This window comes from Aptenodytes forsteri, unplaced genomic scaffold (assembly GCF_000699145.1).
Source record: "Aptenodytes forsteri isolate BGI_AS27 unplaced genomic scaffold, ASM69914v1 Scaffold96, whole genome shotgun sequence".
NCBI classification, from domain to species: Eukaryota; Metazoa; Chordata; class Aves; order Sphenisciformes; family Spheniscidae; genus Aptenodytes; species Aptenodytes forsteri.
The window spans coordinates 2,676,199-2,691,752 of NW_008795029.1; the positions used below are offsets into that span (position 1 = coordinate 2,676,199).

A 15,554-nucleotide genomic window follows, 5' to 3' on the forward strand; every position below is an offset into this window, starting at 1 on the left:
TTAAAAAAAAAAAAAAAAAAAAAGCTGGGGGGGGAGTAGAGACTTGTGATAATATTTTAATTTTTTTTTTAAACATATTTTTCATGGCTGTTTTTCCCTATATACCTCTCTGCTCACATATGAAATACAAGTCACCATACAGTACCTTTCCCTCCACTTTATAGCAATTTTCCGAATTGCACATTTTGATGTTTTTGCCATCTATTCCCTGGAAGACATACAAAACATCTCTTACAAGGTTTGCTTCGGTTATTTCAACAGAGCCTAGAAAGAAAAAAAAAACAAAAAACAAAAACCGGTATTTAGATTTGTTGGGACAATTAGTTTTGATTACAACTTCAAAAAGCTATTTAGAAGCCTAGCCGAAAAAAAGAAAAGAGAAAGCCTGTGTTTATAATCTGTAAAGAAGTGTTTTAAGTCCTATTAACAACCTGACAGGAAAGCCAAGAATTCCCTTTTACCTGCCTCTACCGATATCTGGGATTCTGTCAGAGCAGGTCAGCTTGTATGACACAGGGCATGTTGTATTTTAACCAACACTTCAACCAGTTCTTAAACTTGTTATCTTTTCTGATTCAATCACCAGTGCAAGCATCATAACAATGAAACAGCACCATCTGCTTTTGTAACTTTATTTATCAAGAATGAAACAATTTCAACAACTATCCAGAAATTGAGGTGCTACAACATGCTTCTCCCAAATTTGACAGCACTCTTACTCTCATCAGTTTGCCTCCCCAACAATCCACTTTCCCAGAACAAAAACAACAAAAAAAAAATTCTCTTCTTATTTCGGCAAAAGTAGCCATCACCTCAAGATGCTGTTTAAAACTCCGACTCCCCTCATAATACTAAGATGTGCACAAGAGTAGCTAGTCCCTTTTAGGAACTCTTAGTGAAATGGTAGAAGATTCAAGTGCACATTTCTTTAACTGGTAAATAATACAAGGTATTAATATCAGCCAAACAATGCTCCTGATTATACCGTCTGTGCAAGTGTAGCAATAAGAAAACTCCAATTAACAGCAACCACCTTTAGAAGAAAAAAACCCACCGTTTAATTAGTTAGAAGAATTTCATATTCATAGAAATGTATCTTCTTGACAACAGCCTTTTACATTCTGAATGCAGCTCTATTTCTACATCAACCAGTGACTTACATTTAAGACAACTGTCAGTCCTTATGCCCATCCCACATAAGAATCAAGTCACAGGTGCTGGCTGACTGAATGAAACAAGTTTGTACTGCTCTTTACAGCAATTAGTACAACAACGATAAGAGGCAGTGCTAGATTTTATGTCTTTTTATATTTTTTCCTATATTTATATATATATAAAATCTATCTGGTGTATACACACACATACACACACACGCATCCTCTTGCACATCAACAGTATTGTTAATTAGGTTCTACATGCCAAATGCTGCCCTCAGGTATACCAGTACAACTCTGTTTGGTCTATAAGCTGTTGCTTTGTGCACTGTTACTCGTAAAGATGCAGGGGCTGGCAGAGAGACTGTATTTTAGCTTCTAACTACCCACACTTCTTTGTATAGGAGTTATTAAAAAAACCTAAACATAAAAACCCACATCTCTTATCTTCCTTTGCCAGAGAGTAACAGCACTGTAGGATGACAACATCTGCCATTAGCTCTCTTACTCAGAAAAGCCTCCCACTTTTACAGTAAAAGTAGAGCAGGTTGCAACTTACACAATTGCCACAGAGATCATCTGTTAAACAATTTATCCTTAGTTACACTCGTGAAAATTCAGAACAGATCCTCTAGGCATCAGTTTCAAGTTTACAGCCGCTTAATCAAGGAAATAAATTAGTAATATTTATTTTTTATTTTATTGACAATATTTTATGTCAATCGCTCTAAATACAACCACCGTAAACAGTGTGCTAATTTAAAGAAAAAAGTTTTACGAGCTCTATATTCCAGTGCATATTTCCAAGTTTTAAAAGACAGAATCACAAATGGATGAGTCTATTTCAACAAGTTCTATTCATTGAGCTCTCTTTCTGACTTTCTAAAAGCAGTAGCATCTTCTGATGATCAAAAGCGTGATCATTACTCACAAACCACAATCACTTGATTCTGACAAACACTGCAAGGAAGTCAGTCTTTTAAGACCAGAACACATTATCAAACCAATCATTGCAAAAAGAAATTAACAACCAGCCAAAGAGATTGTGGCCAAATATACTAGTCTTGCATATTTGCTTCTATCATTCTATCGAATACCTTCTAGCAAAACACTCCTCAAAAAATTCAACATGCTATAAAACTATTTCAAAATCATTAAAAAATAATGGAGGATATAGATAACAATTGTAAAAAGTTATCTTTAACAAATGCATCTTCACTCACCACTTGTATCCCCTTCTCGCCTTGACCTTGGCACACCACGGGAGACAGCATTTGAAAAGCCTTTTGAGGTAGTGCTTTGTAAAGAAGGCTGGCTTGCAGTTAGAGTCCATGCGAGACGTGACCCTAATTGCTGACGGAGGCAATCTCCAACACCTGGAGCTTGATAGGATTGTCTAGAAGGACAAAAGAAAGAAGCATCTTTAAAAACTTTGATCCCATACCCATCACCTGGTTTGGGGTATGCAAATTTTGAAAAATGCTCCAAGCTTGAGTTTGTTTTTTGTGAATGTTTTGTTTGTGGTTTTTTTTTAATAAAGGAACCTTAAAAAAGGGGTGCAGAACATACAAGCAATTTATTGCTTCCTAGAAACCTACACTTTCCAAAAAAAAAAAAAAAAAACCAACCACCCAAAACAAAAAAAAACCCAAACCAAAACACAAAACCCAAACCTGTAGAAAAGAAAGCAGGTACCAATTTGACAAATATGATTTCGTATCACAGACTGACTTTGTTCACACTGAACTGTGTAGATATGCTGAAATGGATTAAAAGTGAAGTCAACTATAATAATAATAAACAACAGTAAAAATAAACAACAAATATTTAAGTTTTGTTATTAATTGAAACTGTAGTTACATGCCAAAGAACTAAAGGAAAGTGGAGAAAGAGGAGAAAGCTCACTTTCCTGCTATTCTACTGTTTAGGGTAGTTTGTATGAAATGCCTGAAGATGGGAACAAGGAGGGAGCACCTAGACAAGCTCTGATTTCCCTCCCTCTCAAACTTGACAATTCTTCTCATAAAAACAATCTTAAACATGAAAAATGTTAAGACTAGAAGTTAACTTTCTGATTATTTCTGTATCGTGATGATGAAAAATAAAGTTGAAAATAGTTGCAAGGGATTTTTGCTGCTGACCATTCCTCCTCACTCCCACAACTGAATGTAAACATTTGGAAATATACACATATTTAAAAAAAAAATAAAAGAATTCCACAAAGCTGTGAAAGCACAGTTGCATGGAGAGATGGAACAAGACTGCAACACAAATGTCCATGTAAAAAAGTCAAGGAATGCCTTTCCTCTCTCAACCGCCACATCATAACTCATGGGATGGTCACTTATAAGATTGTAGCTAGTGAACAAGAATACAGCCCGCAAGACAGAGCAACTCTGTTGTGCTTAGCATTTGTAGAGCCTCAACTAAAGTAAAACACTTAATTTGGGCTGTTACACTTCAAGAAGAATGTACTCTAGAAACAAAGGTAAACATGTATAAAGAGAAGTTCAGGAGGAATGAAGCTCACCAAAAGATCTAATCTGGGTTGCCCAGCTCACAGACTACAGGACTAAAGAGAGAGCAGTGAAATTGCTATAAAAACAAACAGTCTGAACAGGTCAGACCAAGAATATGTCAGGAACAGGGTAGGTTCTGCTGATGTTTTTAAGCAAGCAGATATACAAAATAACCTTACTGACATACCTTTCTATACTGTATCAAGATTATATAATGGTTGAGGTTGGAAGGGACCTCCGGAGATCACCTCCTCCAGCCCTGCTGCTGAAAGCAGGGTCAACTAGAGAAGGTTGCCTGGTGCATTGTCTAGTCATGTTTTGAATATCTTCAAGCATGGAGACTACACAACATCTCCGGGCAACCCCTTCCAGTGTTTCACAACATCCCCCCTGCCCCCAAACAGACACCCCACCTCACTGCAAAAGAAATTTTTTCCCTTATGTTTAACTGGAATTCCCAGTCTTGTAAGTTTTGCCAGTTACCTCTTGTCCTTTCCCTGGGCACTACTGAGAAAAGTCTGGCTCAGTCTTCTCTACTCCCCTGGTCAGGTGTGATCACAAGGTTAAGATCCCCCTGAGCCTTTTCTCCTCCAGGCTGAACAGTCCCAACACTCTCAGCCTCCCCTCATATGTCAGATGCTCCAGCCCCTTAATTAGTCCGTGGTTCCTTCTCCAGACTCTCTTCAGTCTGTCCATGTTTTTTTTCATACCATAACTGGACCCAGCATTTCAGATGTGTCCTCACCAGTACTGAGCAGAGAGGAAGGTTTACCTCCCTCAGCCTCCTGGTGATGCTCTTCATAATGCAGCCCAGGAGGCTGTTTGCCTTCTTTACCACATATTACACGCTCATGTTCAACTTGGTGTCTACCAGGAACCCCAGGACCCTTTCTGCAAAGCTGCTTTGCAGCCAGTCAGCCCCCAGTATGTACTGGTGCATGGGGTTATTCCTCCCCAGGTCCAGGACTTTGTTGAACTTCAGGAGGTTCCTTGTCAGCACGTTTCTGGAGCCTATTGAGGTCCCTCTGAATGGCAGCTGAATCACCTGCTTTATTAACCACTCCTTCCAGTTTTGTATCATCTGCAAAATTGCTGAGGGTGCACTCTGTCCCATAAGGTGGGATGAAGGTGTATAGGATCCAGCTCCTGGGCTACACCATTAGTGACCGGTCTCTAAAAGGACTTTGTGCCACTGATCATAATCCTTTGAGCCTAGCAGGTCAGTCAATTTTCAGTCCACCCCGCTGTCACCTTATCTAGTCCGTATTTTATTGTCAATAAGGATGTTACAGGTAGACAGTGTCAAAAATCTTACTAAAGTTGAAATAAACAACATTCACTGCTCTCCCCCTGTCCACCAAGTCAGTCATCTCATCATAGAAAGCTGTAAGATGCGTCAAGCATGTCTTCCCTTTCTTAAGTCCGTGCTGACTACTCCTAGTCCCCTTCTTGTCCTTCATGCGTCTGGAAATGCTTTCCACAATTAGATGCTCCTCCATCACCTTCCAAGGTGTTGAGGTGAGGCTAACCAGCCTGTAGTTCCCTGGATCCTTCTTCTTGAACAAAGTAGCAACATTTGATTTCTTCCAGTCTTCAGGAACCTCCCCCAGTTGCCATGTTTCAAACATCACCAAGAATGGCCTCACTGTGACACTGGCCAGCTCCCTCAGCACTTGTGGATGCATCCCATCAGGTCCCATGGGCCCCGATCATCCTCTGCCAGGGGTAAATTGGGAGCAATGAAGATTTTCTCAAGGGTCTCAGGGTGCTGGGCTAGTCTTACCAGCACAGACTAAGGCAAAGAAAGCACAAAGTACCTTGGCCTTTTCCATACCATCTGTCACCACAGCCCCTGCCCCTTGAGCCTTCCTTTACTGCTTATATACTTGTAGAATTCTTTCTTGTTGCCCTTCATGTCCCTTGAAAGATTCAACTATAGGTGGGTTTGGTCTTTCCCTGCACTCTGGATGCCCCTCTGCACCTTCCCCTGCTTCCATCTTTTGTGCACTTCTTTATGTCTGAGTTTTGTTAGGAGCAACTTGTTCATCCATGTAGGCCTCCTGCCACCTTTGCTTGAATTCCTGCTTGTCAGGGTGGACCATTCTTGAGCTTGAAGGAGGTGATCCTTGAATATCAACCAGCTTTCAGGTCAGGCAGTTGGACTAGATGATCGTTGTAGGTCCCTTCAAACTGAACTATTCTATTCTCTCCTGAATCACTCTTTTCTCCAGGGGAGTCTCTCATGGGATTCTTCCAAGCAGATCCCAGAAGAGCCCAGGTCTCCTCTACTGAAGTCCAGGGATGGGATCATGCTTTTTGCCCTGCTTCCTCCTTTCAGAATCCTGAACTGCACCATCTCATGATCACTACAGCCAAGGCTGCCCCAACCTTTGCCTTCCCAACCAGTTCTTCCTTGTCTGTAAAAAAGTCCAGCAAGGCATGTCTCCTCATCATCTCCTCAATCACCTGTGTCAGAAAGTTACCACCAGTGCACTTCAGAAACCTTCTGCATTGCTTGTACCCTGCAGCACTCCCCCTCCAGCAGATACTGTGGTGATTAAAGCCCCCCATGAACACCAAGGCCTGCAAATGTAAGGCTTCTTCCAGTTGTCCGACGACCTCATCTACTTCTTCCTGATAAGGCAGTCTACAGCAGATGCCCACTACAGCATCACCCATGTTGGTCTGCCCTTTAATCCTAACCCATAAAGTCTTAGCCAGCACCTCATCTGTCCCTAGGCAAAGCTCCATACATTCTTGCTGCTCTCACGTAAACAGCGATTTCCTCTCCTTGCCATCCTAGCCTGCCCTTTCCGAAGAGCCTGTATCCACCCTCTGCAACACAGCAGTGGTACAAATATCCCACCATGTTTTTGTGATCCCAATGAGATCATAGCCCTAGTACTGCACACAGACCCCTTAAGTCTTCCTGTCTGTTCCCCATGCTGCATGTGTTAGTGTGTAGGCACTCCTGCAGTTCCTCATTTGTGTGCACACACTTGGGTGGACCACCTTCTGCCCTGCTCTGTTGGTTTCAAGGTCTCTCTTGACCACCCCACCCCACAGCTTTTGCTTACTAACCTGGTCTACCACCTCCTCACTCAGTTGTGGGGCAAAGTCCTCCCATAGTGTTCCTAGCTTAAAGATATCCTCTTACTTGTACATCCAAGATACACCATACAAACCTAGCACTGACAAAGTCAAGAAAGTATTTGTATTGTAAAGCATATTAATAACCAGTGCTGATACAACTGGATTTTATTGTTATTAGTTCCATAATATGAATTCTATAAATCATCTCAAATACACTGTATTAAAAAAAAATCAACTCAAAATAAAGATGTGGTACTTTCTGAAAATGCATCTATTCCAATTTTGTGTTTGTTTTGTGACTGTTGGGGGTGGGGAGGAGAATTAAGAGACAAAAATATGGTATCTTTCTCTTTTCTGATTATGAGAAAGGAAAGAAATTAATAAAATTTCCGTAAATTAGCCTTATATTAGGAATTTGGTCAAATCATAACCCATGAAGCTTCTGTTAGGACAAAATAATAGGGCTTAGCTCATTTCCGCATCCCTTAAGATGATTTTTTTTTCCTTTTATTATATTCTCTTGAGTCTTTCTGACATTAACCACAGTTTCTTGAAAAGCGATGTCCCCACTGCTTTTGGACGAAGGCTTTATTTCCAGGCTTTTTCGTTTAAGGCTGAAACGGCTATACAAATAAGTACAGTCCTCACTTGTACAAGTTTCGTAACATTCTGTTCACTTTTCCATGCTCAACTTCTACGAAGCAATGTATTTCCAGGTATATATTACAGAATGACCATTGAACGCTCCCTCTCACAGACTATGAACACATTCATTTTCCCTCCATAGAACACAGACTCTGTGCAGTGCATCTCTGTCAGGCTTTGTAGAGCTGCAGGGGTAATACAACATGACATCCAACGGCACAAGAAGGGCTCAGATTTTGAACATGTAACTGTCTGTGTTGGCTTATTTAACAAAGTCAATAATTGGGTAATCATCTTATGGCTTACAATGTCCAGCTTTTACTCATCAAAAATCTGACCTATTTGGTATTTGAATGTTTTAGTTCCAAATGTAGATTCATCTTGGTATGAACAGACAATTACACCACTGCTGAACAGTAGGTGTTTTAGGATTTTTTTTCTAATAGGTAATTTTTTTTAATCAACTCTTGTATAATTTTTTAAACAAACAAACAAACAAAAACCCCTGTCCACTCAAGGTGCAAGACTGCTCTAGTACAACAGCCAGCCTGCTGTGAACATGCTTACAAGAAAGTCAGACCATGCAAGAAAGGTCACCCACTTGAAAATGAAGAATATTAAGTCTACTGATTTGACACTGGCTGAGGAATGCTTAGTAAAAGGAACTTGAGTGAGGACTCTGAATCCAGGGTGTTTACAGAAGAAAGATAAAGACTATTTTATAGGGTTTCAGAGAACTGACAAATTTGGAAAAGGACTTGGCACTAGAATCCAAACGAGTGGATCCACTGAAATACCAGCTGTTCAACAGATAGCCAAGATTAAGTTTAAGAATGGATACAACTTGGCCAGCCATTTATGGCTTCATATGGTCATATGATAGCACTTGATATTCGAAGTGTTCAGCTAAGGAACTCATTTTCTATGCACCTACAGTGGAATTTCCAATGGCATACAAAGAGAGGGTGGGGGAAAGAAAAAAAAAAAGGAAAAAAAAAGGGGAAAAAAAAAAAAAGAGCAGATCATGTCTAGTCTTCCCCAAACCTATTTGTAAGGTAAAACAGTTTAATTTACCCTGGAAGGAGTGACTGTGGAGTTGGCGTTGGCCCATTCAGGGCATACAGGCTGATGCTGCTGATCCCACTGCTCCCCATGCTGCCAGAACTCTGGGCAGACTGAGCACTGCGGTCTTGGTAATTCAACGGAAGGCTTTGAGGCCTGGCATAGTAATAAGGGGTTGAGTGAGCATCCCGTGGCAATGCTTGAGCAAAAAGTGTGGCATAACTTGATACCTGAAAAGGAGAGGATTTGAAAAAGGAGGAATAAAAAGAAAAAGATTTGAGTTGCTTTAAGTCATGTCTTTAACAGGAGTGTAAAATTCAAGAACAAAAAATAACTGAAGACCATGTTTATGCAAAGAAAAATTTGTTGTTACAATTACAATGACAAAAAAGCAAGTCCCTTACAGTGAACAAAAGTACTTTTGGCAATAGAGTTTATTTTTGCCTGCAAATTGTCATTAGCAATAGCTGCAAAATGCACTTTGGTGCTAGCAGAGCTGCAACAAAGGAGGAATTTTGCTTTCCCTATTCCATTTCAAACTCATTAGCACATGAACAGACATTACACCACCAAGCAGAAAGCAAACAAAAAAAATCACCCATCTAATAAAGTCACAACTTTAGCTACAAATGTTGGACAGATCATTTTTACTTTTACTTAGTATAAAAAAAACTACACAGAAAAAAAACCTGCAGATACTTGCGTCAAGCCTGTTCTTCCTTTCAGCCTCACAGACAAACACGATAAACACAGCCTGAGGTGTTGGTTAAGTCTGGATAATGATTCTTAATGACATCTAAAATAAGTGATACACATTTACTGTTTCTCAGAAGTAAGAAAGGTCTCCTCACCTACCTTGTTAGACTGCTTACGTGGATCTTCACTAAGGCTAAGCAGGAGGTAGAGTATTGACCATTTGTTTTTCAAAATGCCCTTTAAAAAAAGATGAAGACAAACAGAAATAAGTTTGTTTTAACTCTTGATAATAATGGATATTTTTCTAATTATCCAGCCTACTAACATGTTCACGTATAAATCAATCTTCCACACAAATAAGACCAACTCAGAGCCACATTCTTGAGTAAACTGGGAATGTGCAGTGCAGCCTCTGTATTGCTAGTTTTATGAATTTTCTCCACTGTGTTCAAATCATGAACCCTCACCTACTCTGAGAAGAGCAAGTACACTCAATTTAAAATTCGTAGCTACTAAGAAAGAGGTTTATACAGAGTTGAACTTTTACCAGCATTCCCACACACTCTCACCATTTAAAACATCTCAGATGTGAATGCTACTCTAACCGAAAGGTGAAGACAGAAAACTCTCGGTACAATTTTAAGCAAAGAACTGTCTTTTCTCCATTTTCCCCTTCACTCTCCTTTACAGGGAGGCTTCAAAAGTTTGAGGGTTTCAACTTCTATTATTTTAAATGCCATTTAAGAGAACTACCAAAATTTTCACAGCTTAAGGTAGAGACACTGTTAATATGAAACTTGAGGAATATGCAATATAGTCTCTAGCAAACGGACAAATAGACAGATACATACAGACTGTTAGAATAACACTTTCAGCAGCTTCAGATCTCAGCAGCTTACCAGCAGAAGACAGAACAATGCTAAAGCCCAAGCTACAAAAAGAACACTTTGAAGAGAAGAGTTATGGCAAATATTAAAAAGTTTTATTTTAGATATACATATGTTTCTAGATACGTTACTCCGTAGTTCTGTGATACCAACACTTGCACCTGAATTGATCAGGGACACAGAACCTTGTAACAGACATTGAATAGTGGAGTAAGTCAAAGAAACTCATACAAGTTCCCTCACGATATTGATCAGGCTATGGTCTGGAATACTAAGCAATGTTGAATATAGAGGAAACTTTAGTCATACCAAGATTCAACAAAGACTCCATCCCTTACAAAGCAATGTAATTCAGTGCTATTGGTCTTGCAAAAAGCACTTTCAAGGTCACTTTGAAGTTATCTTTTTTAAACACATTTTCATTCCCACCTTTTTCTATTTTTCCTGTTTCTCTGCAAATTATGCATTGTGTGTGTATGTGATACATGCTATAAGAATTTTGGCCATAGAACGTTTCTTTCTTCAGGACAGAGCCCACTAACCAAACCTACTGAAGCTCTATATTGTTATATAAGAGTAGAAGGAGACATTCTATATTATTATGCAGAGTAGAAGCCTATTATCTTCTGCTTTGATCTCAACAACAAGCAAAAAGTAGAGGTATTGCATCTGTTGCAAATAATTAATCCAGCAACTCATTAACAACTGGTGAAGAAGGAGCAGAAACATTACTGCTTCTTCTACTGGCCAGGAAAGAGTAAGTCTAAGTGCCTCAAGAAGCATGGTTTGCTCAACTGGCAAGCTGCCACTCAAATAAGCACTGACCTCCTTTTCTCTTTAGAGTAATGGATGAAACTAAGTTAAAACGGATTCACACGAGCTTTTTTTCTTCCTCCTAGTTGGTTTCAAGAGAATTGCTGGAGGAAGAAAAAGCCTCATTGATTCAGAAAACGCATATTCCTTCTGTGCCCTTCCCTAAGCTCATGGAGAAAAGAAATGATTGTCCACCATTAGTAATAAACCTAACAGCATTATTATTAATTGAATAATAATTGGTAGAGTGAATTTTAAAGGTGGCAGTATTCAGATGATACCATTTCATGTACACAAGATGCTAGCACAGAAAAAAAAAAAGACAGAAGGTTAAAAGAACCTCAAACATTTGAGCAGGCAACAAAATATGAGAAGATAGCTGATGTAAGCTTGTATTACATTTGGAAGAATAACCAAACTGATAGAAACACAGACAAGGCATTTTGTTTCAAAGTTTACAGCCATCATGCTCTGTAGCTATGTTGCTTGCCAAATACAATTCTATGGCAACATAGTACGTAAGCTACAGAAACACGTTACAGAAAATCTGTATTAAAAGAGCAAGATCACGTAGTGTAATACATGCAAGAAGAGGCTGAAACCAATGGCTGAGGTCATCGGAACCGGTGTCTGCAAACCAGTGACACTTGCTTCACTGTACAAACCAATGCAAATAATACACAAGCCCATAGGGTGAGGAAAACAGGAAGAGTTACACAGTAACTTTAGCTCCAAGCACTAACAAACCAGTGAGTAAGTTAAGTATGGATAAGGGGAGGGGCAGAACGGAGTTCTGACTAGTCCTACTCTCCACAGAATCACTTTTTTGTAATCTTAAAAATCTTAGTATTATCCTGTAAAACTCAGCCATGATCTATACATAAATTCATGAATAAAAAAGCAGAACAGAGAAAATCATTTCTCCTAAATACAAAGAGAAAAATAAGGACAAATTTTCTGTTATATAGAAAACATCATCTTTTACATTAACTAATTTTTGTTGTCAAAAATCAGGGACATGCAAATGACAACTGGGAATCTTATTTTACTACTGCCCACCATTATCTGCCTTGCTAAATACTCAGTTTTATGGAGAATCCAGAACAGATTAGCAGCAGTCATTCTTCACCCACCTCAGCTAAACTTCTATCCTTGCATCTTTCCCCCCTGTCACCTGATCCATCTTCCTGCATTGTGGGCTTTCTATACACTAACATCTTTTGTCAGAATAGCAACATACAGTATTCTTTGATTAACACTGGTGTTAGCAGAATTATCAAAGTTAGCAAACCCTTAACCTTCAACATTGAAGACCTGGAGCACTTAAAAAATTGAGAAGCATTAGGACTGTTTAAACACCAGATTAATAAAATCAATATACTTGCAAGGCATTGCTGTGAAATAAATGACAAGAATATTCAACAGTTCTACATACTAAAAAAAAAAAAAAGAACACTTCTGTTTTTACAGAGTTCCTTCCTTCATATGAAGTGCTCCTTTGTGTAACTGGACTCAAACTAAACATGTATCCTTTATTCTCTTCTGATTTACAATTAAATCCAAATTAATTTCTAATTAACAGCAAACAGCTCATAGTAAACAAAAAAAAAAAGTAACTTGTAAACTTTTTCACAAAAATTACAAAATAGTTAAGGTTGGAAGGCACCTCTGAAGATCGTCTAGTCCAACCCCTCTGCTCAAAGCAGGGTCATCTACAGCAGGTTGCCCATGACTGTGTTCAGTCAGGTTTTGACTGTCACCAAGGATGGAGACTCCACAACTTTCCTGGGCAACCTATTCCAGTATTCAACCATCCTCTCAGTAAAAATACTGTTAATGGCCCGACCACTCTCCAAAACAACTCTATAACGTCAGAAGGATGCATATGTGTGCTTTCAGTTTCTTTACTCTTTATACATTTATTACACTACCTGTGAACTGAGTTTTCTGTAGAGTTCTGAAAACAAAGCAGCATCTGCTTCCCTTCTTTGTCGCACAACTATTAAAAAAAAAATTAAAAAATTTAAAGAAGTGTAATAGTCATGTCTCAAATTATATATTTGTGGTAAACTGGAAAATGTACCCAAAAAAGCATAATGATGCTTAACTGTTTCACTCTCATACAGTTTTGCCTGTTTTCATGTTATCTGCATTAGAGCCCAGAAAAGTCTTGCATCAGAAGTGATGCAATGTAAATACCTATTTTTCTTAGAGCAATAAAAACATACACCTTCTAAATAAGTGCCCTTTTAAAGTCTAGTCTGCCATTCTGTAGGTTTAGGGAACTAAAACATAACCGAAAGCAGATATGGGTTAAAGAATGCTATAAAGCCCTTCACAAAACTAAGTGTAATTGTGCCTATTTTAGGCAATAAAAGCAAGAAACAAAAGTAGTAATGCCACTTGATCAAAGTCAAGCAGAATTCCAAGGTCACACCACTTTTATATATTAAGAAAAATAATAGTCTCAATCACTGCCAGTTACATAACAGAAGTCTTTGCTCAGAGGAAAAACATTTTCAAGCTTTAAGATGTCTTCAGAAAAGCCATGATACATCAGAAAGAGCCATGTTTTAAAAAAAAGATAAAACAAACATCTGAAGAAACCTTAATAATAAAAAATAAAATAAATTTTAAAATTGCTGTTAAATGTTAGAAAAGTTAATTAGCACCTGCTAATTACATTTTGCCAAATAAGTCACTTCCTACACGATAACTCCAAAATAAATTTAAAGTTAGAAGGATATATCCAGTTACTTGTTACATGACCACTAACATCAGCCTACAAGCTGAAGTTGGGGAGAAGGAAGATGAGGGAGATAGCCCTCTTCAAAACTCCTGGCAATAGGCCCAAAGAATATACGCTGTGCTGGCTAGTACTAGCCAAAGCATGTAGAAAGTCATGTAGAAAGTGTATACTGTAGAATACATTGTTTTGGAGTTGCATCTAGAGTAATTCTGATGGGCTTATTTGCCTATCGGCAAGTCATGGAAGCTCTGCATCAGCAAGAAGTACAAGTGTACTTTAAAACAGTTACAACCACTGACTTCAGTTACCCTAATTCAATCTCCCTGACTGAATTTTCAAAGCTCAAATATGAAGCTGTAATTTAATTAGCATACTTCAAGTAATCGTTTCTGGACATTCTACTGTAAAGCACATAATCTGCCGAAAGCAGTATTTGGCTTTTCAAGAAGAATGCATCACATCCCCATTGGATTCACACAGTGCAACACTTGACTCAGAGCAGCATAGAGCACAATGGAACATAACTGCAACATAACTTACACTGTCACGGTCTAACGTTTTGGTTTTGAGAAGGTGGTTGCAGATAAACTTGTAGAGAAACCGAAGGCAAGAAATATCAGGTAAGTCACACAAACAATTCCATCAATTCCCAGGATGCTCATTCAGCAATTTTCACACAGGTGCTCATGAAGTTAATTGTGCCAAAGTGTAATATTTCTAAAGTGCACACCACAAAAGTATCAGTCTTCTAAAAAGAGCTATGAATTCATAAAGTCTGAGTACTATTGAAGTGAAAGGAGTGCAATATTTATCATTCTTTATTTTCATGGTGGCTTAAATACGAAGTAAATGGCAGCAAGGGAAGTCTAAGCTGGGCATTCAGAAAAATATGAGCCGTGAATACAAAGAGCCACTTGGGAATACTAACTGCGGAATTAATGGAATTTCCGTAATGAGATTTTCAGGGTGTGAGCATTAATAACAGATTAGATAACTATCTGTGAGGCAGAGTTGTCCCATTTTCAGAGGAATAAACTGATCAGATAACTTCTTGAAGAACTTCCATTCCTATTTCTAAGAAAGAAACAAAGATGCACTTACGTTCCTTCTTGATTTTCTCCGCTACAAGAAATTCATCCCGTTCAACAGTGGGAGCAAAGTTGCTTCCAATTACTCTCACTGCATACTGAAACTGCTGGGCTGCATCAGCTGAAAGAAAAAAGAAAAGCTCTCTCAGTCAAGCAGAGTGTTAAAGTTCTATTAAAATAAATAAATAAAATTAGACATGAGACTGCATTGCTATGGCTGAATCCGGCATAAATGTACCTGGCTTAGATCAGGTAACGTTGTACTATAATCCTTAGACACACTTCTAACCAGAGGGCAGTAAGGTCCAGTTTACCCATGAGCATGTTATCAATGCTATACTTCAAACACACTCACCTGTATACGCTCCACAAAATAACTGCAGTTAAATTTGTGAATAAGCCTTTGCTATTCTGTGCTGACAGAAGAGACACTTGGGCCTACCCACTTATTAGACAGCATTAGCACACTTCAGCTGGCTCTGCCCTTCTCCACAGGCTGAAATGGTGGGTGGACTGTCCGGTGGGTGAGGAATTGGCTCGATGGTCGCATCCAGAGGGTAGTGGTCAATAGTTCAGTGTCCAGATGGAGACTGGTGACAAGTGGCGTCCCGCAGGGGTCCATATTAGGACCGGTACTGTTTAATATCTTCATCAATTACATAGACAGCGGGATCGAGTGCACCCTCAGCAAGTTTGCAGATGACACCAAGCTGAGTGGTGTGGTCGACACGCCAGAGGGAGGGGATGCCATCTAGAGGGACCTGGACAAGCTCGAGAAGTGGGCCTGTGTGAACCTCAGGAGGTTTAACAAGGCCAAGTGCAAGGTCCTGCACCTGGGTCGGGGCAAC

At 39.1% G+C, this 15,554-nt stretch overlaps 1 protein-coding gene across 1 annotated transcript in view; it reads right to left on the reverse strand.

The window, feature by feature from the left end:
- The window catches only part of TUBGCP3 (tubulin gamma complex associated protein 3), a 70,478-nt gene that overhangs the window by 42,871 nt on the left and 12,053 nt on the right, over positions 1-15,554 (reverse strand). Inside the window, exons 2-7 of the mRNA XM_009276142.1 lie at positions 14,720-14,827; positions 12,801-12,868; positions 9,329-9,406; positions 8,486-8,703; positions 2,378-2,550; positions 146-264 (exon numbers count right to left, since the gene is read on the reverse strand). Of these exons, the coding sequence (XP_009274417.1) occupies positions 146-264; positions 2,378-2,550; positions 8,486-8,703; positions 9,329-9,406; positions 12,801-12,868; positions 14,720-14,827 (764 nt within the window). The remainder of the gene's footprint in view (positions 1-145; positions 265-2,377; positions 2,551-8,485; positions 8,704-9,328; positions 9,407-12,800; positions 12,869-14,719; positions 14,828-15,554) is intronic.